This window comes from Xiphophorus maculatus, chromosome 10 (genome assembly GCF_002775205.1).
Source record: "Xiphophorus maculatus strain JP 163 A chromosome 10, X_maculatus-5.0-male, whole genome shotgun sequence".
Lineage (NCBI taxonomy): Eukaryota > Metazoa > Chordata > Actinopteri > Cyprinodontiformes > Poeciliidae > Xiphophorus > Xiphophorus maculatus.
In genome coordinates this window covers 10,921,365-10,943,425 of record NC_036452.1, presented here as the reverse complement: position 1 = coordinate 10,943,425, position 22,061 = coordinate 10,921,365, and the positions used below count along the sequence as shown (strand labels likewise).

General features: G+C 37.9%; 2 protein-coding genes across 6 annotated transcripts in view; one reads left to right on the top strand and one right to left on the bottom strand.

Moving 5' to 3' along the window:
- dock1 (dedicator of cytokinesis 1) overlaps positions 1 to 22,061 on the top strand; it is a 220,416-nt gene that overhangs the window by 109,039 nt on the left and 89,316 nt on the right. The window lies entirely within an intron of this gene.
- LOC102218659 (protein FAM196A) overlaps positions 1 to 22,061 on the bottom strand; it is a 39,728-nt gene that overhangs the window by 14,273 nt on the left and 3,394 nt on the right. Inside the window, exons 2-3 of one of the 2 annotated variants that reach the window (XM_023340654.1) lie at positions 13,083 to 13,183; positions 6,906 to 8,130 (exon numbers count right to left, since the gene is read on the bottom strand). In XM_023340654.1, coding sequence (XP_023196422.1) covers positions 6,906 to 8,130; positions 13,083 to 13,122 — 1,265 coding nt within the window. In that variant the 5' untranslated portion in view covers positions 13,123 to 13,183. The remainder of the gene's footprint in view (positions 1 to 6,905; positions 8,131 to 13,082; positions 13,184 to 22,061) is intronic. The other variant, XM_005794743.2, reaches the window with a different exon arrangement.

The window sequence follows — 22,061 nt, the reverse complement described above, 5'->3', positions numbered from 1 at the left end:
ATTACTGATTGTCCTACAAGCTCTCTGTATTGTGCACAATATATGAATAAACCTGACTGAGTGATTTCACCTGAATAGTGCTTGGAAATAGTATTTTTTCCACGACAATAGGTAATACAGTGTTTTAAATTTTAGCAATCTAAAATTATTAGTTTTCTCTTATGTGCTGCTCATTTTCTTTTCCTGCTTTCCTTTGTTGACCTTTTTATGTATTTGTTGCTAAATAATCTTCCCATTGATTATTCTATTTGGTGCAGAGCAATGTCTTAAAGGAGCTGAATGAGTTATTACTTGTAAATTCAGAATCATTTAGGTCCTCTAAGTAAACTAAAGACATATAGTTTTAGACTTCAGCCCGCTTGCTTTTATTCTTCCTGTCTTGGTTTCATTGTGTTGTATAAACCATTAATCATTAATGTGACATAAAGTAATGATCTTTTCTGTGCACATATATTGATTGGTTAGAAAATACAAAAGCATCTTTAAATCCCTTTACTGTCATGACAACATGTTGAATATCATTCAAAATGTATTTCATCCATTCAGTTAAAAAAGCAGCAGAACCCCTGCCTGTTTGTGGTTCTTTTTGTAGTGGTGGTCACTGCTAGCCAAAAAGTTAGTGTTGCCTCATTCCTTGTTGTACAGACATAGTTTGTTAGACAGACATGAACTGTGAAAATGTTCTTTTACATATTTTAGGTTTTTGAGTTGTTTGTGTGTATTTACCTCAGCCTTGACATTTTTTTCCTCTCAGCACAAGCAACAAAAGTTGTTGAAGACCAAGGTATTGGCTCAACTCCATTATTCTTGTGTGTGTATATATATATATATATATATATATATATATATATATATATATATATATATATATATAAATAATTGATAATACCTCTGAATATGGCTCTTAGGGGCTGCAGTGGATATTCACTGGATTTAATGTATTATAGGCAACAACTAACAAAAATTGCATTCCAAGCCATCATTTCCATTATGTCCAAATTGATATCACAGTGATGATATATTGTCCAGCACTTATGTAAGACTTCATGCTTTGTTATAAACTCTACATTCTCCATCAGACTCTCTTTCAAGCATGAGTCATCAGTGGCGCACACAGTTGGTACTAATGTTGCTATACTACCAAAGAAATGACAGCTTGCGATTTCACAATAGCCGTCAAAATAAATGTCGGATTTCTTTCTTTTTTTTTATTGTTCCCTTACAACTGAAGGGTTTATTATAATATAGAAATCATAAAATCCCATTAACAGAGTCAATCAGGCTGCTGCTGACAATATTTGTTGGATAACATTACTAATGCAGCTAACAACAACAACAGCTGGCCTTTAAAATGAAGATTGTTGCGAGTTTGTCTAGACTTGAAGGAATATCCATGCAGCCGAAGTTAATAATTTATATTTAGTTTATTCTACTCAGGCCAGCATGTTGGAGCTTATCTCTGGTGCCATGTGATGACAAATGAAGAAGTTATGAGGCAATCATATGGGTGAGACACAGACGGTAACAACTGTGAACAGTCAACAATGAAGTGAACACACATGCCTTTGGGCTGTGGAAGACAGGAAACTGTTACTTTCACGAAACCATGTCACAACATCTTGGAATAAAGACAGAGATGTGCAAATAAATGAGGCTCATTTGTTTAGATGGATTTAAACATTTATTGTTGAAAGTCACATTCTCAAACAGAAGCTGCAGTAAATGCTGCCACGTTATTCCTTTCAGCGAGGATATTTTGGATTTCCTAATAAATATCTGCTGCATGGCAGAAACAACACCTCAGCTCTGTCACCACTGCACTTGTCACGCTGCCCATCGGTTGCAGCACCTATAAAAATTAAGCTCCCACCATAAATTCCTCCTTTTTATCTACTGCACTGCCTCTTGTTCAGACAGGGGAGAGAGACGCTGACAGTAATATCGAAAGAGATTCAGGTAATTGTAAACAGAACATTTCCACTGCGGATTATTTGTGTATAAAATGTAATTAATTGGCTTTCCAAGTTTATATTTTAGAGCAGCGTGAAAGGTCGTAAACTTCCCAGTCGGTGAGCCAATCAATAAGCAGCCGTCTGCATGGCCAACTGGATTGAATCATCTGAACAACTTCACAGTACTCTCTCAGACCTTCTCAGTGTCTTCCTACTCTTTGCTCTTGGCCAGCTGATAAGAGGAAATAAGAGACCAGGGCTCATTTTGGCAGGCGTCCCCTGGGAAGAGTGAAGCCGAAAGTGCCATTAAATGTATTTTTATACACCCTCCACCCTTGGTTGCGACCAGGAGAGCTTTCTCAAAGGTCACTGTGTGGGTGGCTGTCCAGCAGTGAGAAAACAAGCACACATACAGAGTGCTAATAGACAGGTTAGCAACAAGTCCCAGAGAAAGTAATTAATTGGCTCTAGTCTGCCAACACTCTTATAACACAGCAATGTGCCCAAGCTGTGCAGTATGGATCCAACGTATTATATTAGATCGCTTTGCAGCCATAATGCCACTTAGTGTTTTCATATCTAGGAATAGCATTTAGTCAGCTAAGTTGTCTTTGATTGGCTCTGAACAATCATCAGCAGGTCAAATAAAAAAAAAAAATTTTCCCCTGGTTTTCACAAGAAAAGTTAAATGAAATAACACAATCGTTGGTCTGTAAATTAGCCAATGTTGTATACTTGGATGTAATTTTTTAGTTTATTAAAATCAAGTTTGAAACATATTCTTTGATGGCATAAACTTGTAGTTTCTTCACTTTCTTTTGAAATCAAAACTACTCCTGCCAAGGAACCAAATTTTTCCTCAATGCTTGTTATCATGGGAAAAAAAAGATTAATCAAAACCAATGAGCCAGACCTTAAAACTGTAGTAAAGATTAAAATGTAGGTAATATAATCTTTTTAAAGGCATTCACTTTTAAATTCATAAAATATAATCTCCCACCCTCCCTAACAAGCGACTTATGTATTTATTTTGTTTTTAGAATTATTCCATTTGCTCCAGGTAAGTTCAAAACCACTTTTTTTTTTTATCCCAAAGAGAAATTAAAGGCAAGAACAATTTTGAGTAGCAGTCAATCTTACAACAAATCTAAAGATGACTCTGCAGATTGTTGCTGCCTGACATTCTCCCGCTTGTCATGACATGCTAACAGATCAATCTCCTGGCAGCAGAGATAGTATTCCATGGTTGCATGTTTCTGGATGGCACTTCCTTCTCCTCTCTCTGCTCCTAGGTCTTTCTCTGAATCCATGAAGCCTCCTTTTCAACTCATCTGGGATTTGGCATCATAGTTAAGATATTTAGATGCTAATCAGCTATTCCCAGTTGTAAAAACAATACCTTGTTGCCACAGTTACCCATCATAACAATTGCCTGAAAGTGAAGAAGTATGCACAAAAATCCTTCAGTCGCACATCATCCAAAACCAGAGGGAACAATTCTCCAAAAAAGCAATGCCTCAACCAAAATATTTTGAACAAAAGTTAGCAAAAAGTACATAGTCCAATATACGGCTACCATGAGGGTGGCAATTCTAGAAAGTTATTGAAAATAAGTTGTAGGAAACTTGGAAGAAGTCTTTTTTGGTACTCCACACCAGTTACACTCACCCAAAAATAGACATGCTGACATACCTCAAAATATTTGAAACATGGTATAGCTCAGAACTCTATCCTAAAAAAATAAAACTGAAAATAGCATTAAAACTTCTTCAAATTCAACTTATTTTTGAGGCAGATCTTCCTTTTTTCTCATCCTTATTTTTTTTTTAAATACATTTTTTATTTAGGGCCTTTTGTTATTTTTCCCAGAAGTCATATATATCAGCAAGAACAGAGCACTTTGTAGTTTTACTCAAGGTGGCAGGAACAACAACAAATTTCTTTCTGTCCAGGCTACACCATGCTGTACAAGGACTCAAGTGCAGAACTCCTAGTTCTACATTGATCTCTCCCACTCATATTTCTAGAATACCACACAAGAAAAGCATTGTGTCCAGAATATGCTTCAACTGCAAGCTGCAAGGAACTCCTATATCAGAATAACATCATGCACCTCTGGGAGACAGAACAAATGTCTCTGTTGTTGATGTTGAGTGTGTATTGAGCTATGTAGGGGGGGGGGAATCACATTCATTAGAACCATATAGTAATGAGCCTGCAATACATACATATGTTTAATTTATTGTTGTATATCTTAGCTTAATATTGCAGATATTTCACAAATAACAGGTATCAAGAGCTGAATTTAGTCAAGGACTCAATATACAGATAATTTGAAAATGCCTCTGAGCTGACATGTTGCATTAGATTAGGTCATCTCTGAGTTAGGAAGCTGTTTAATAGACATAACTGCAACCATTCACCTTGAGCATATAGGTTGCTCCACCTTTTGTATTACTTACAATAATAGGTAAATAATAATAGGTAATAGAAAAATGAAGGATGAAGCTATGTTAATAGTGCATATCTTTATTTTTTCATGACTCACTTAATCTCCACATTACAATAATGGAAACATGTACAAGAAGAAAACTGTTCTTGCATAGGTGGAAATGGGTTATTTTTTCCCTGAATGGATTACAAGGGGGATTATGCTGCTCACTGACTCCAACAGAAGACAGGTTTTAGTGATTAATCGTCAGAAACATAGTGTGTTTTTTTGCCTACCTCTGAACATATGGTGTTAATAAACAGCAGCAACAAATTTAAGTTACTAAAAACCTTCTCTTCCCCACCTGTCACTAGAGGCACATCTGATAAGGCAGATGTGCTGTGCAACTCTGAAGATGGATTGCCGTTCTACACATCATGTCTGTTTACTTTTCACTCATAGCACTTTTTTATGAGTTGGGTGATAAGAGGATTAGAGTTACCTTATTTGAGATTGGAGGAAGATAATTGACTTTTTAAGATGGTATGAACTCCCATCTTTGCCTCCCTCATTCCATGTTTTATAATTTAACCCTTATCTCATCAGTCATGTTCTGACTAAAACTAGTCATCAGACATTTCTGAGTTATGAGAAATAGAAATGTGTCATATTTTGGCATATTTTCCTCCAAACTTTGATGCAGTGCTGTTGAAAGCAGATAAGAATCTGAGCTGTTGCATTTGGCTCAACAAATTGTCCTTTTTGTTTGCCGGGTCACTTTGGACGGACTGTCTATTTCGGCAGATCCGATGCTATCTGCTGCCCTTTTGTATAAACTCCACATCCATTGGACAGTAATGGCTTTTTCACAGTCTGGACCTTTTGCTGAGTACTCACACATTCTAGATAAACATTTGAGAGTGCGGCTGGATAAGGTTGGACGTAATTTGCTGTCAAGTGGGGTGTTTTTCCAAAGAAATGGAATAAAAGAAAAGTGATGTTTCCAAATAATGTGTATTTTTCTCCTTCTAAACATGAAAATTAGCATTCTTACTTATTCAAAAGGAAACGTACATCACATAAATCCCTGAGTACAATTTAGAGTGACCAATTAACCCAACAATCCTTTTTTTGAACTTCGGGGGGAAGGTGGTGTACCCAGAGAGAACACGACTTTCATAGGGACAACATGTAAACTCCATGCAGAAAGACCCAGTCTGGGATTCGAACCCAGGATCTTCTTGCTGCTGTAAACAGTGCTACCAACTGCTCCACAGTTTAGCCCAAGTCTCATTTAATATTTGAATGAATCTTGTTATTTTATGAAGGCCTCAACAGTTTGCTATAGAACAATAAAAATAAAGGACATGTATTTGACTGAGTATTTAATTATATTGGGTTCTTAGTCATCTCGCATATCACGGTTTAACCAATCATCTGAAAATGGAAAGAGCACGGTATGACTGACGAGACAAGTCATGACCGTCCATCTAAACTGATCAAGAATGTGGAATACGTTGCTTTTTGAACTTTTTGGCTTATGTTCAGCCGAAAACTAAAATGGTGCAGTATCCTAAACACACCATTCCCACTGTTACATTTGGTGGTGGTATCTTCATGCGTCATCGACCTGTAAGAGGTTTAGGCCAGAGAAACAATGGATTGAATTAGATCAAAAGTGAATTAGACCCACTTAAAGTCCAGACCTAAATGTAATTGAAAACCTGTGGCAAGGTATGACGATTGCTGAACTCTGGCACTATTTGTCTAGTCTGACCGAGCTTGAAGATTTGTAAAAGAAGATTAGACAGAAATTTTCATCTAGACATTTTGTATGTTTGTTTATATAACATCCTAATAAACAAATGTATGGCTTTGAGATGAATGGGCATTGAATTCAATTAAAATACATTGAGGTTTGTGGTTTTAACATAATATAATATTTTTCAAGGCATCTGCAAGTATTTTCAGCAGCAGCTACAGAATATCTGGAGGGAAATTATCATTCAAAATGTCATTACAATATCAAAGCACTGCAAGGCATGTCTGTAAAAACTGAAAAAAATTGTTGCAGTGTGGTTTAGTAGCACACTTTGCCAATGAGCAAAAAATAGGATTAGCTTTGATCACAAATGCTGACTTTACCCTCTGACCTCCAGCCCTTTAACACAGTTTGAATTGAACAATTAATTACACTGGGTTTAGCTCATGTTTTTTTAGGTTTGAGGCACAAACTGGCCTTCATACATGCCTGTTCTTTCTGATAAAGCAAGTAGTTTTGTTTATTTAGTGGCTAAAGTTGTACACTTTCCATAATAACTTAAGTCATGGCTGGTTGCAGACTCATTTTCAGAGCTATATTAATGTCTGGGCCTCATGTTATTTGTATAACAATGGCTTTTATTGAGCTCTATGCATTTCTCTTTATGAATTAAAATTTCTAAAAAACTGAAATCTGTGACATAGCATAAAAAAGTGGATGTTTGAATTTCTGGTGTTAAGATGCAAGCGAGGTCTCCTACCCTTCTCTGTGGGCCTCTCCCTTTTCCAGTTCCTGGATGACGCCCAGCAGCACTTTGATGGTCTCCTGACTGGAACTGATGAGGTTTTCCATGGCTTGAAGCTGTGCTTTTACGTCCCCATCCTGATTTACAGGCACTATTTGCTTGCAGGCTTCTTGTGTTTGGTCGGAGGAAGCTCCATCAGCCTGACTGCCCATGCAGCCTGACGGAGGCTCATCCATGCCCCGCAAAGGCCGGGCTGAAAGCTGCCCTGTACTGCACTGTGCCTGCGTTGCACAGCCCCTGCTGGTTCGTGGTAGAGTCTCACTAGACAGTCCGTTCAGCTGCAGGCCTTTCTTCCTCTTGCTCTGCACAGACGGACTGTCCAGGCACTCCACCTGTGTGAGAGAGTTCCAGGCAATGGGGCCCGTAACCTTGGAGGTTCTGTCCGGGAGAGTTCGGGACGAGCCTTCCTCCAAATTGAGCAGCTGCCTCTTGGCCAGGCGGTCTACGTCAGGCTCCCTGTGTTGTAATCCAGTTCCGGCTTTGGACGGAACGCTGCAAAGCTGGTACTCTCCTTGTGTTCCAGCTCCGCTTCCTCTCGGCGTACCCACAAGGCAGTCTGTGTCTGCAGTGCAACTGAGCAGCAGAGCATCAGAGCACAGGCCATCAGGTGCACTGTGCTGCTCCACTGTGGCAATGCACTCATTAGTATGGAGCAGAGCCCTGGTCCTCAGGACTCCTCTCCCACTGCTCGCTCCCTCCTCCTCGTCTAAACCCTGCTCAGCCGCTTTGGATTGCTTCGCCTCCATGACAAAGCCGTTATTGTGACCTTTATACGTTTCCACTGCTGCCACGTGTTTAAATGTGTGGCCTTTTTTGCGCTCAAAGGGAAAGGTCTGGTAACGTTTCTTTAGGTCTGGGGACGTCTGGACACCGGTGCTCCTCGTGACGTTTGGAATGGACCTGCGGGCAGGAACGGTCATGTACTTGCGGTACGCCACTTTGTACGACATTGGCTTGCCGCCTTTCCCCGCCGCCTGCAGCTCCGCCTCCCTTTGCTCGTTCTGTGCCTCGCAGATGTCCTTGAAGCGCACTTGCAGGGCTTTGTTTCTCTTCCTCACCTGTCGACTGGCTTCCAGGGAATACTCCAGTGCCAGGGAAGTGGAGGGCAAAGGCGGTGCCTCTGAGTCGGACTCTGAGTTGGTGAGCATGCATTTGCCACCCTCCTTGCTCACCATGTTTCCTAAGAGAAATGAAGAGAGATGCTATGTAAAAGGGACAAACAACATTTCCTGAGTATTACATACAACAAATAAACACAAACTTAGGGAACATGCAGGGTTCTTCAGTTGTTTATGCATCATGATTCTAGAGGTTTTTTACAGATCTATAGGCAGGCTTGAGAAAAGGTTTTCAGAATTGAGTGTCCTGTGTCTTGGAGCAAACCCTTTTAGGTCTTTTTTGCACCTTTTTTAGTCTTTTTATGCTAAAACTCTCCAGGTTTATGATGCCAACATGACTAAGTGTATTGCATGCACATATCCAGAATGCACTTGATCTTCTCTATAAAACTAGCAGCTCTGTTTTAGCCTCACTTTCTCTTTTTATTGTTGGCAATTAAATAAATGTATTACCTGTTTTCTTTATCTCTGTCCACCACTAAGTTCATTAGTGACATTTGCTAGTTTGCTTTTTTTCAGTAAAAAGCAAACTAGCTCTTTTAATACACTTTTAATTAATCACATATATAGTGAGACCACTGCATGATCATACCCTTTTTAAATCAGAATGTAAAATCAGGTTTTAAAACATTTCTGTGCCTTCTAATTGAAGGCACTTAACTCCCGTCCCATTCCCAGAGGCGGTATAGTTACGATAAATGTGCTGCTGTCATAATGTAGTCTATGCTGCCCTGCTAGTAGGCGGTGCACAGTTAATATTACAAATCCCAGAATATTCTCCAGATGCATCGGTATGTCAGTTAGGACCCATAACCCCCATCCTCTAGTGAGATTTACTAGCATATCTGGTCACACCCTCCCAAATTGGCAAAAAGAAAAGGTGGAAAACTGAAGGATTCTTGACCCAAGATTAAGGACAGACTTGTTTGTGTTGTGTGCAGAGCCAACAAAGTTTTAACTCAAGAACATAGATTATAGCATTGCTGATTTTTATCAAAATGTTGTAATTTTTTTGTTTGGTTTTGAAGTAAATCGCGAAAGAAAATATGATGCAAAATTAGCAGAAGCAGAAATTGAACAGGGCTACAGCTAAATGTGCTTTTTATGTTGTTAGTAGTGGTAATTTTGTAGCTTTAAAATGTTTCTGCCCACCATTGAATGGCGTGTCTTTTTTGGTATCCTGGTTTCTTGATATTTTGTTTGAAACCTTAGTATTGTTACATCTTACTTTATACATGCACAACTGCTGAAAAAATATGAATGTGTGTTAATCTTTTATCTCTGCACTAACAAGATGATAATGTAGTAATTTGCAGACCTTTTGTTAGCTGTGTGAAATGTTTAAAATGGGTCCAACAGCAGGGTCATTCGTCCTATTTTCTCAGTTAATTGACATCAATATTTGACAACTTGGTGGCTCTCACAAACAGTGCATAGATCATTAACATTCAGCCCGAGATAGTTGAACTTTTAGTAAGTATGACATAAAATACAAAGCCTATCATCGTTGGGTGAAAAAAATCAACTTAACTTGACAGTAAATTTTATGCACTTCACCCCAAGATGCTATACATGTCATACAAATGAGGGACGAATCATAGGCATGTTTTACAAACTCTGCGCAATTTCTTTATGTTTAGACCCTCACAAGATGCATTTGACATCCGCCAAAATACGTTGCAAGACAAAAACTGTGCCTCCCACTAAATACAATTTTTAAGAAGGTGTTACAGAATGAATCTAATGCTGATGTGCTGGTTTCCCAGTTGAATTTCTTCAGTAGGGCTTTTCAGTGTCCAGAATTGTACTTTTTTTTAACACCTGGTGATAAGCTAAAGGACATACCGTTGAGTAAAGCGCTTCTTTAACAGATACAAAAATGACTTGTTTCTTAATCTACTTTCTCATTTAAAAGAAATAAAGACAATGTCAGTTTTTGGTACAACAGAAGCATGAGAAAAAGCAAGCAAGCAAGAGATGATGAATTATTATACCACCGGTATGGTGCTGCTGGCATCGTGACTCTGCAGTGTGTTTTTGAGGCTCTGACAAAAAATAGAATTCCATCTCTGCCTGCTGATTTACAAAAAGCAAACACGCCACATGCTTACAGATGTCGAAAAAGATAGAATAATTATACTTTTCAGCCTTTCTCCTATGACCGCTCTCTGACAATGGTAAATGATGTTCAGTTTAAACTGTGTCTCTTTTTTTCTCACTCGTTCTCTACAAACACCCTTTGTTTCCCTTGTGTTCAATTGTGACATTTTTAGCTCCTTTAGAGAAGAGAGAGTCGGCTGTATTTGAATGTCATTTATCTGCCTTAATATTTTTGCGTGCAAAAACATCTCTAAATGCAGAAACTTTATATTTTGGCAAGAATAATTCTTTCTTTTCTCCTCTAACACTAGGACTACCAGGATTTTGAGAAATTCCTATCTCTACCAAGAGGGGCCAGATTGGGTATCTTCCTAGAGCTACCGAGAGGGGCCAAACTGGGTTATTAGCATCCAAATGTGGCCAAGCTGACGACTCTGAATGGTCTAATTAGCATCCATGTAGATGAGCAGGGGGGAGGAGAGCCAAACTCACTACATCAACTTTCACGCTCAAAACACAGCAGTTAAAGTCACCTTCTCCCCACTCCCCAATTCAACATTTAGGCGTATGCTCACATTTTATACATATAAAAATGACTGCAAACAGACGTGCAATTGCACTGTTTCTCTTAATTTTAAAACATTTCAGTGGATAATTATGTAAATGGAATAGAAGATAATTTATTTTTAAGATTTTTTACTCAATTTTTACCATTTGCATGTGAAAAAGGCAGAATTTTGTGTTTCATAGACTCAAGTGTGCTCACCAAAGTGTTTAATGTAAACATTTTCATCAAATCCAAGGTTCTTTATTGCATTTACATTTTTATCAACCCTGATGGAATTGAGTTACAGAGACCAATACCTTTACCCAAGCAATTCAGAAATGTTCTTCTGACATTTTTACTGTACCAGCTTACATCTTATTCAGGCCCAAAAACTGGATACAGTTATCTGTCGATGATAGGCAGAATGTATCTTAGGGAGAATTTAAAGTTCAACACAGGGCTAACACAGAAACACACCAAGATGGCTACTCAGATGTACTAAAACAAGGTATTTTGAATATTATTAATATTTATGCTTTAGCACTGCTAGAGGAAGTCCAAACACCAGAGCACGAGAGAACGCAAACTCTACAGAATAAATCCAAGGCTACGATTCAAACTGGAGATCTTTTTTTCCAAGGAGACATTGGTAATTACCACACCGCTGTGCTGCTTCTGTGTAACTTTGTATTTATTGATATTGTACATGAAAAATGTTTGAAATGTATCTTTGTTCAATGCATTTGTGATTTTTTTTTCACAAGTGAATTGGATAAAATACACAGCAATCTTCAGCATAAGATAGCTCATCTTCTCTACAAGTTGAAAAAAATTGCATTTCCTTTCCCACTTATAACACATTGGCATGTGATGTACAAGATATTGAGAGTGGATTTGCACACATCTGCCACAGGTTCCCAAAGTTTCAGGAGAATTGGGGTAAATTCACACCAGCCCTCTTTAGCCCACGTTAATACTCTTTTTCATTTGCCTAGAAAATTTGGTTGATTTAGGAAGGTGTGAATGTGTACTCAAACTTTGGTTTATTTATCCAGAATGCTTTGACCTACAATTCACGTTTTGCTTTTGGAATGGTATTCACTTTGCTTGGCACATACTTATGCATTCAAACCACACCTAATAACCCTGGTTATTAGGTAGACCAGAGTTTGCTTTTCGATTGCTTTATGGTTCCATGTCATAAATGCCGGGGGTTATTTCTGTGTTTTTTATAGAGATAAGAATAACATTGATGCTGTGTAAAAGATCGACAGCTTGTTGAGTATTTAAACCTACAAAACCAACAGCAGAAGAGGCAGTCAACAGACGGGGGTGAGGATGCATGCAGTGTGATAGGCTTAGACATTGACAATTGTTGAAAGGATGTAGATGACCTGCATGGAACAAGTACTCTTAGTTTTCCTGCTAATTACTCTCTGATTCCAACTGAACACACCTGGAAGATGGCAGCTAACATCCTTTCATCGACATCATTAAATTGACTTTTCACCATAGTGTGCTGTGAAACCCCAGTCCTCTATTGCAATTTCAGAGAAGAAATTATAGAAAAGACCATAACCATCCACCAGTCACTACAACAGCTTATTACTAAATAATTAATATAGGCTAGTGGACAGACATTTCTGCCTATAGTACACATTTAAAATCAATTAAATGGTGCAGTTGTTGTTGCTTGTTAGGTTAACAACTGACCTAGCAAAACGTATGCAGTAGATCATGAACAGTTTATTAGCTGATAATTTAACCACTAAGAAAAGACATTTAATTTTGTTGTAAAGTTTGCAAAAAAAAAAAGCTGTAAACAAAGGATGCAAAATATACAAAGTTTTAGAGCGCATCTGCTACTAAACTGGTTAACATGTTGTTTAAAAAAGAAAATTGAGAGTCAAGACAAGATACTAGAGGGACAAAACTTAGAAAACAACATCAGGATTTGTTGTAAGAATTACCATGCAAAGAGAAACTATGCATGGGACTTGAAATATACTACATTTGGGTTGAAGTAGCCGATACCACAGAAAGGATTGCACAGAAAAAGCATTAGCAATTAGAATCCCTGTAGATGAGCAGGGGGGAGGAGAGCCAAACTCACTACATCAACTTTCAAGCTGATTGTCCTTGGAACAGGATAGTAATGGCCTTATTTACATAACAAAGGCGCCTCTTCACACCCTCTCTTGGAGGGCCAAACTGGCCCCTCTCTGGTAGCTCTAGGGACAGGGCCAAACTGGCCCCTCTCTGGTACCTGGACGAAGATTCCCATTTTGGGAATCTTTGGTAGTTCTAGTGCTAAGCAAGGCTTCTCTTTTATTTTACTGAACTGTATACATGTGGGTAACACCTAACTTTTAGGCAGACTGTCGCCAGGTGACGTCATCTGCAGCATGTCCCACCTCCATGAAATATCGACGGCCCTTGTTTGTGGAGCCAGTTGGCCAGTAGTGTCACTGGGAAGCGAGAGCATAACACAAAGCACCTTTTATACAAGCTGGAGATGGCAGCCTTCTGCTGTGCAAGCAGATGTTTGTTTGATTCTCGACAGGCAGATGATTACTGAAATGACCATGGAGTTCTGTGAGGAAGCGGTTTTCAGGATGTCTGCAAGATGCAGCAAAGCACCAAACAAATTGGAAAACCTCAGATTCTGCTGTGAAACTATACTTTTCTCACTCTATTAAGATTGCAAATGCAAGACATTCGCAGAGAAAAGTAATTATCTTCACACACATGTTTGTATTGAAATAAAACTTGTATTGATTAATTACACATTAAGTGATGTATTTCTCTCAATTTTTGGGGGAAACTGAAACTTATTTTCACATACTGCACCCTATATGCACTCTGTATTTGGATGGGTCTCCTTTTCAATGAATTACTGCGTCAATGCGACATGGCATGGAGGTCCTCTGCTGAGGTTCTAAAGGTATTCCAGGTTGCTTTAATAGCAGCCTACAGTTTTCCTGCATTGTTAACCACGGCGTCTTTCATCCTCATCTTTATAATAGTCGATAAATTCTAATGGGGTTTAAGTCGAGGCACTTAGCTGGTCAGCTGAGCACAGGGAGACCACGCTCAATAAACCAGGTGTTGGTACATTTGGCAGTGTGGGCCAGGTGCCAATACCTGCTGGAAACTCAAATCAGCATCTCCATAAAGTCTGTCAGCAGGGGAAAACGTGACACGCTCTGATGTTTTCTGGTAGATGTCTACATTGACTTTGGTCTTGATGACATAAAATGGACAAACACCAGCAAATTACATGGCTGTCCAAACAATCACTAACAGTGGAAAGGTCATACTGGATGTCAGTTATCTTGGATTCTGTGTCTCGCCACTCTTTGCCCAGACTCTGGGACCTTAAATTCCATTACCAAACAAATTGGAATAAAGAAAAAAAATTGGAAGAGGACTTTGGACCACCGAATAAATAAAGTGAGGAAGTTCACTTTATTTATGTTACACCAATACACAACATGTCATCTCAAAAAAGTCATTTAATTCAATCATAAATACAGCTCAGAAAATATTGCTACCAGAATGTAAAGTAGGAGAATTCAGGCTGGATGTCTCCACCCCGGCCTTTCCTTTTCCAATTATTACCCCGGCTGTCCAGCATACAAAGCCTTTCTTTTGAACAAAAGCTTTTTCCTTGTTCTTTTGTCTCTTTGAACATATGAGCGTTGTCTTTTGTCTCCTTAGCTCAGGTAATATCCTTCTAGTGGTGTCACTGTTTCAAGAGTGCCTTAACTCATAAAATGTGGCAGCTGTGGCTCATGTCCTGGATATGCGTAGTGGCTCTTAGCGCTCTGACTATAACCAAAGTTCATATTTTGTAAATGTTTTTTAAAAATTCTTCTTGCAGTTATCCCTACTGCTTGTGTTATTTCTACCACAGTTTTTTTCTTTCCAGTATTGCTAGAACATATCCAACTTCCAAAGGAGTGACCTCAGTGGCCTGTGGAGTGTCTGTGATTATCTGCTAGATGACGATGAGGTTAACTGTCTTTCCTATGATTCTGTAGGTCGTAACATTAATAAGGCTGTTTCTATTGATCTTATGAAATACTTGGGGATTTTTATATTTTCATTACTCAATAACTAAGCTACATAATTTTTTTACCTTTTCAGCTGAATGGCTGAAATAAATAACATTTTTGATATTCGGCATTAAGACGTTCCAGTGTGTTCTAAATATTACTTTCTATACCAAGCAGTTTGTTTTGAAAGGAGCCAAAGAAAAAAAAATCAAGGTTAGGGGATTATTATGCTGTTTTTTTTTTTTTTTTTTTCCTGAGAAACCCGTGTTCTGTTGAGAAAGAATTATTATCAAGTGGTCCATTTTAAAGTATGAATAAAATTACTGAATGACTCCTGACCTCTTTGCCATAAGGTTGATTGAGCTGAGAAAGTAGAGAGTCACCAGAATGTAAAGTAGGAGAATTCAGGCTGGATGTCTCAAACCCATTCATTTTCCAATTATTACCCTCACTGTCCAGCATATAAAGCCTTTCTTTTGAAGAAAGGCAGATCTTTCTGTGTTCTTCTGTCTCTTTGAATATGTCAGTGTTATATCTGTTCATCTGTAAGACTGTGTGCTCTCCTGATCTCTCACTGCCAGTGTCCTCTGCATGTTTGTACAGATGGTGACATTTTCAATGGGAGATAAATGCATCTGACATGCTCTCTCCGAATGCACTCTCCGAAGAATTCTGCCATGTGAAATGAAACTCTACATTTATTTAATATTAGAGGACCTTCTGAATTTTAATTATTTCAAATGTGGCAAATTGTAGATTTAGCTTTTCAAAACAAAAATAGATCTTTTTTTTTTTTCAGGCATAACAGTGCACATGCAGTTGGATGTTGTTGTATCATATTTGCACTAGAACGTAATCCTTTCTGACACATCGGCACCATAGGCTAAATGAAGTGTCCCAGGCTCCACGTATCTGATTTATTACCCATTGGGATCAGACCCGGACGACCGCTACAGCGCTCGTTTCTCACCTCTGGCTGGAACACCACTCCATGGTCTCTTCCATAAACAACACAATTCAGCACGTAAGCTCAGACAGCTGACCATTTTTTTTAATGCACCTCTGCTCCTTTTTACATCGAAGGGCACGTTTGTCAAGTGGACTGACCTACTATTTTCTACCCAGACCTCGCAAAAACAGATCTCATTGAGTCACATGCATATGGCTAAACACGTCAACATGCTCACATCTGACCTTGTTCTAGAGGCACAGCTCTCTTCCCTGTCATGGGCAACTGTTTGGGCATTTCCTGGAAGATTATTGCATTTGTCCTTAAGTTAAATCTTTGGAGTGCTGCAAATTCAATCTAGGTCATTATTTTTAAAAAATGTCTTTATACAAAACAAAGTTGCCCTTTTTCTCCATCACTCATGCTCATTTAAGACATCACACCTTGAATTAAAAATGACCTCTCATTACTTGCATTTTTAAACTCCACATGAGTCAGCAGAGCTGTGAACGTCACTCTGCTGATTTGCCTGTGGGGAATCTATTAAATGTGCAAATTTTAGTGTCCTCATTCAACCTGTGGGGATAAAGCATCTACCGTAACTTCTAGGCTGACTAATTTTGTTTTATCACTTCGGCTCCACCAGAGGGAAAGTCCATTAATATAACTTGCATCACAAAGCCGAATTTATTAAACGCAGGAACCATGGCTATACATGTCAATTAGAGGCAGCAATGCAACAGCAATCTTTTTGCTTAAGCTTTTTAACATTGTGTTTCTGGCAGGCTTTTTTCCATTATCCTCATTTTTCTTTTTCATTAACAACTAAACGCTGTAAAGAAGACTGTGAAAATACTGCAATAGTAGTTTAGTGCAAGTGGAACAATTCTTAGTTATTCACTCATATTATCTGATTACATTATTTTACTTAAAACACTTTCTTATAACCTGAACCCGCTGGGTCTAGCTGAGTGGTATGCAATTTCTAATTGCTGCTATAAAATTAAAAACAAAATGGTTAGGGTTAGCTAATCTTTATAACGTCAAGCTTTCAGAACCTTCTAAAACCTTTGCAGAAACTGTACCTGGAAATATTTTTTTCCATTTTTGGAAGTTAGGTACTGCTAGTTTTAAGTAAAAAAAAAAAAAAAATCACAATCACTTTTATTTTCCGAGGTTGTGTGCACAAACAAAGAATCTGGCTTCTGTTTGAACTGCTCGCAACCTACAAGACACTAAGTATACAGATATAAACTGGAGTGCTGCTGTTTATTAAAACGATGAGTTAAGACAATATCTGTGTACTTTTATCCTTGACTTTGTAAGGTATGCTTCATAATATTTATTCCAGATGCCAGTTATGTCTCTTCAGGTAAAAGAAATGCAGAATAAACTGTAACCCATTTCTGCTGCCAGATTTACTGCATTATCAGAGAAGCTTGTTGTCACGGTACATATTATGTAAATACCCCTGATCTCTAAATGAGAAGTATGTTAATCTCATACTTAATGAGTGTTATAGTTTTAAAGTCCATAATTATGTGAAGTCATGCAGATAAAGAAAACAAATAGCTTTAATCTGACTCTTTGCTACATGAAAACAATCCCCTCCGCAGTTTTATATTGTAACAGCTCAGATGCTCCATAAAGAAACGACTGACGGCATCTTCTCAGTCATGGAGGTTCCTGACTCCTCAGTAATCCAACGCTATCGTTTCTTGTGTTGTCTTCATCTTTTATTCTCTTTTGTCAGCTTCTGCTCATAATTACATGGGGCTTAGGCGTGTTTTGAAACATCTTTGATTTGTCTCTTAAAAGCACAGTGATTATGCAGTGAAACAAAAAAATTGTTGCTGGGGTCTCATATAGTAACACTGTTGATTTAGGGTTTGGAATTTCACTTTATTTCTTGTCTGTGGTTGTAATGTACTATGGTAAAATGGATATGACGCTGTAGAGCTAAATGCCTGTGCAAGTCAGTTTTGAGGGATAACATTAACACAGTGCAGCAAATCCTTTGTCAGCGAATGCTGGAAAATTGTACTATTGCAGGATTTTGGAGGATTGTCTTTTCAGCAATGTCTGATCAAGCATTCTGTTTTGCTGCTCTGTTCAAAGGCCGATTGAAATAGTAATAATATTCTCATAGTCTTAAAGTGGGAACTGGAAATGTTAAAACGACAGATTTTGATTGAAATTATCAAATTAGTGATTTTTGCCTTGTAAAAAGGTTTTAAATATGTTTTTTTTATTGAAATGAGGGGAAAAAATATGTGAAAAATGAACAGCAAACGTTATGTAGAAAAGCAACAAAATTAGCAGGAAGTAGCTGCAAAAAACATTATTTGGGAGCCACTTTGGCCAAAGAAGGCAAACAGGTCCAAAATGATGGTTAATACTGTGCAAACAACTTGAATGCTATTTTTAATTTTCCATTAATAGACAAAAAAAAAAGCCCTGTAATCTGTTTAGACTCAGAATAACTGTAATTTTAATCAACAGCCTGATATGGCTTGAGCAAAGGCCTGGTATTTTTTTTGTGTGTGTGTGTGTGTTTTTTGTTGTTGTTGTTTGTTTTGTTTTTTTCCAAAGTTACAGGTTGCTGTAAAATATTTGTTTTGTGGAGATTCTATAAAAATGACAAAATGATTTAATGTAGAGTTATCATAACTTACAGGACTTGTCTGAATATTTAAAGCTTGATGCTGAGCTAAAATAAATCAGGTCTTAAAGCTTTAAAGTAAGATTCTCTGGTCATACAAATTGAAAACTGCAATCCTGCATATCACTCTTCCATTTATTGTGAAGGTAAAATGTGTCAGCTGGAAATGCATGCATTACCTGCTCAAGAGTGTGTCGACAACATGCAGTTAGCTTAATTGAGAGAATTAAAAGCACAGCTGATACTTACACTCCCATAAAAAATTGCATATTTGCCTTTTGAGTTAATGGCATTTTGAGATATTTAACCACTCTCTTTTTGATGGTTCCGGGACTGTAACATACATAATTTAAGTCAGGCTGTGACTAATTTTGTGTTTCTTTATTTAAAAAATGTTTTTTGGTAATGTTAAGAAGTTGTCATCAGTGTCACAACCTAGACAAAGTACTATATACGGGACGAAGACACCACTGTTACAAAATGTATGTTAATCCTACACAAATGTCACATCGATGATCTGATAATAGCATTACTTCATCTCATTCAGATTTTCTATGTACACTAATGAAAGTTCACTTCCATACCCACATTGAATGTTTAGAGTGGCTGACATGGAAGTGGACTTATTCTACAGCCACTAAAACTGGATATGGAGGATAGAACTTTCAGCCCAAGATGGTTATCCAATCACTGGTGTTTGGGAAACAAAATGAAACAAGAAAGTGGCGTCAGTAAAATTCTGCCTTTTCAACTCTTGAAAACAGTATACAGTTGTATACTGTAAATTTTCCTTCATCCCATGCAGTATTTGCAACCTGGACACTTTGTAAACTGAACACATAGAGTATTTAGATAGCTGGATTTTTTTGTCGTTTCTTGAAAATGTTTTCCCTCTCATCCAAGGATTCTTCTGATTTGAACATTGGTAGAAAGTAACAGGCTAATAAGTTGTAGTCAGAGCAATCACACTAACTGCGCCATCCAAGCAACTAATGGTGCTGTTAGGGCACATAAGCCCTACACTCTGCTCAGCTCAATGTTTGGGTCGTGTTTAGCTCGATCAGGCATGCCCCTAATGAGTTGGTGCTCACGTGTCCTATGGTATGAATTGTTAAAAAAAAAAAAAAAACAGCTGTGGATATGTCAGGGCTGCAAAGCAGGAATTTAAACTTCTGAGGTAACTTCCTTTGTTGAATTTTGGATTCTCATATGTAACATAGTTGGCTTTGTTCACTCCTCTCTCAAACTAACCAATTTCCCTATGCTAATTCTACACATTGCTGTTATAAAAACAAGTGTCCCATCTTTGAGATGTGGATAAACTGCTGATTCTTGCTGCTGTCTAGTTTCTTCAGTTTAGAAATCTAAACGTTCATCAGTACATTGGACTGCATGCATATGACACCAAAGATCAATACCATGTAACAGAAGCTTTTGGTTTTACACAAACTTAAAGAAAATGGTTTTAAGTGCTACATGCCAGATACAAAGTAATAGGAATATAATTATGGTAATGTCTGCATCTGGGATTCATTGTAGTTTTGTGAGTTCTTTGCACAATTTTATTAGTTATAGCAGAGCCTGTCCATTTATACGGTATTGTAAAGATTGTATACTGTTCAAGAGACTTTCGTCGAGCCTCCTATTCTTGGTATGGGTGTTGTACACATCTTCAAAAAATGTTCCCCTCTGCTACTGTGTAAGGCACTAGAAATTACAGTTATAAAAAGATAACATGGTAGTCTGTATTTATGGGCTTGTGTTATCCTTGGACTGTAGCCTGCAGACACTGTAGCCTTATTATTTTTTTACTCACCTGGACCCTGCTGAATAGTGCTTGTTTTTCTTGGTTCTTCCCTATTCCTGGTTGCTAGTCAACATATGTGTCGTACTGGTGCCCAGGTGGGTTCTTAGGAGTTTGATTAATTCTCAGGAAGCCTGTCCATACATCAGCAGACATAGCGTCTGCCGTAAATGGAGAGCAGACCTGAGGAAAGGATGTGTTCTGCAGTGGGCGCCTGCTCTAATCAGAATGCATCAGATGGCTCTACCTTTTTGCAGCTCTTCATCTTTCAATGCAACAACCTATCCTTCATGTCTTTTCCTGCTTTTTTTCCTCATATTCCTCTCTATTGCCTTCTCTCTTTTTGTCTGTCTCTTTCGTTGCTTTAAGTTTCACACTGGCTTCAAAGCTCATAGTCAGCTAAAGAACTCCCCTGCCGCTTTCACATAGGCATCTCTTGCAAAATAAAAAACACATTGACAAGAAAAACAGCAGAAAGAGAAAAGAGGAGGGGGGGTTGAAGAGTAGAACGAACAGGTACAGGAAGAAAGAAGTTGTCACTATATTTGGGTGGTGCAGAGTTGGATGTGAGTAAAATGGAAAGGGACTGATTTGACAAAAAGAAAATGATTGGATTGAGATCTGAGCTGAACATTAGTGAAAGATCACAAGTCATAAAACTACCAAAAATCATCTTGTCAGGTAAAGAAATGGTATTTTGAGTCACCCTAACTCATTCTTATGGTTATTTTTATTGTGCAAGTAAAGAATCATGCTTCAAAAAATAATTATACAAGTTTGTTTCTTATCAAATTAAGCTAAATAAACAGTTAATCTCTTTGCACAGATGGTGCACAGAAAATCAAATCTAAAGTCATAAAAAGGAGCCAAGGTACATTCAGGGTATTCAGATGCAGATTGTGTTGTGCTTTATGTAGCTATGCCAAATGTTTGGCTGTTTCATGTAACTTTTTTTGCATGTCAAAGGTAAAAATCTGCTTTTTTCTCCCTAAGGTGGTATTTTTACATCCCAAAACCACTAAGCACATTTGCAGTTTTCATCTTTTACTATCAGAGCTTTTCAGATAAAAGTGAATTGGGAGCCACTTTTTTGGGACGTTTCTGGCCAGATTTGACAGCCGATGAGCTAAACTAATTTCATGTAATCTAATAGTCCATTGTAAGAAAATGTGATTATGCATAAGTCATTTTCCATTTACTCAAGATGAGGTCTAAGGGATAACAGAGTCACAAGGAAACCCCCAGAGATCCCTCTTCTAAGTAACTCTCTTCACGTCATTCTGGGGTTTCCGAAGACATTCCTTGGCTAGAAAGGAAAAAAAATTGTCCCTCCAGTAAGTTCTGGGTCTGCCCTGGGAGTGTTCTGATCAGATTCCCAAACCACCTCATCTAAATCCTTTTGATGTGGAGGAGCAGCAGCTCTGCTTTCAGGGCGCCTGGAATGAGGCCTAAAGGATCTCTTTCTTTTTTTTTTTTTTGCTTTGATACGTTACTACTTTGAGAACACACAGCTGTGTTAAAGAATTTTTTTGCACAAGACTTTAATTTTAAATAGTTTTTACATTCATAATGTCATTTTTAAAAGACTTATAAGCAGTATAAACAGTTAATAACACCATAATTAACTACTTACTACAAAACATTTTATACGTTTTTCTCAACAAGCAGTTATGGACAAGTTTAACGGAATATTTACGCATTGATCCAGAATCACTTTTTAGTCAAAAACAGCTTAGTTGTCTCCTCTGTGACTCTTTAACTGTTGCACTGGAACTGCATCTTATTTTGTTTTGTAAATGTAATTATTAGTCATTGATAAGGGGAATGTTATTGCAGAGTGCTACTAAATAGCAATTCTTTAAAGGGTGACATT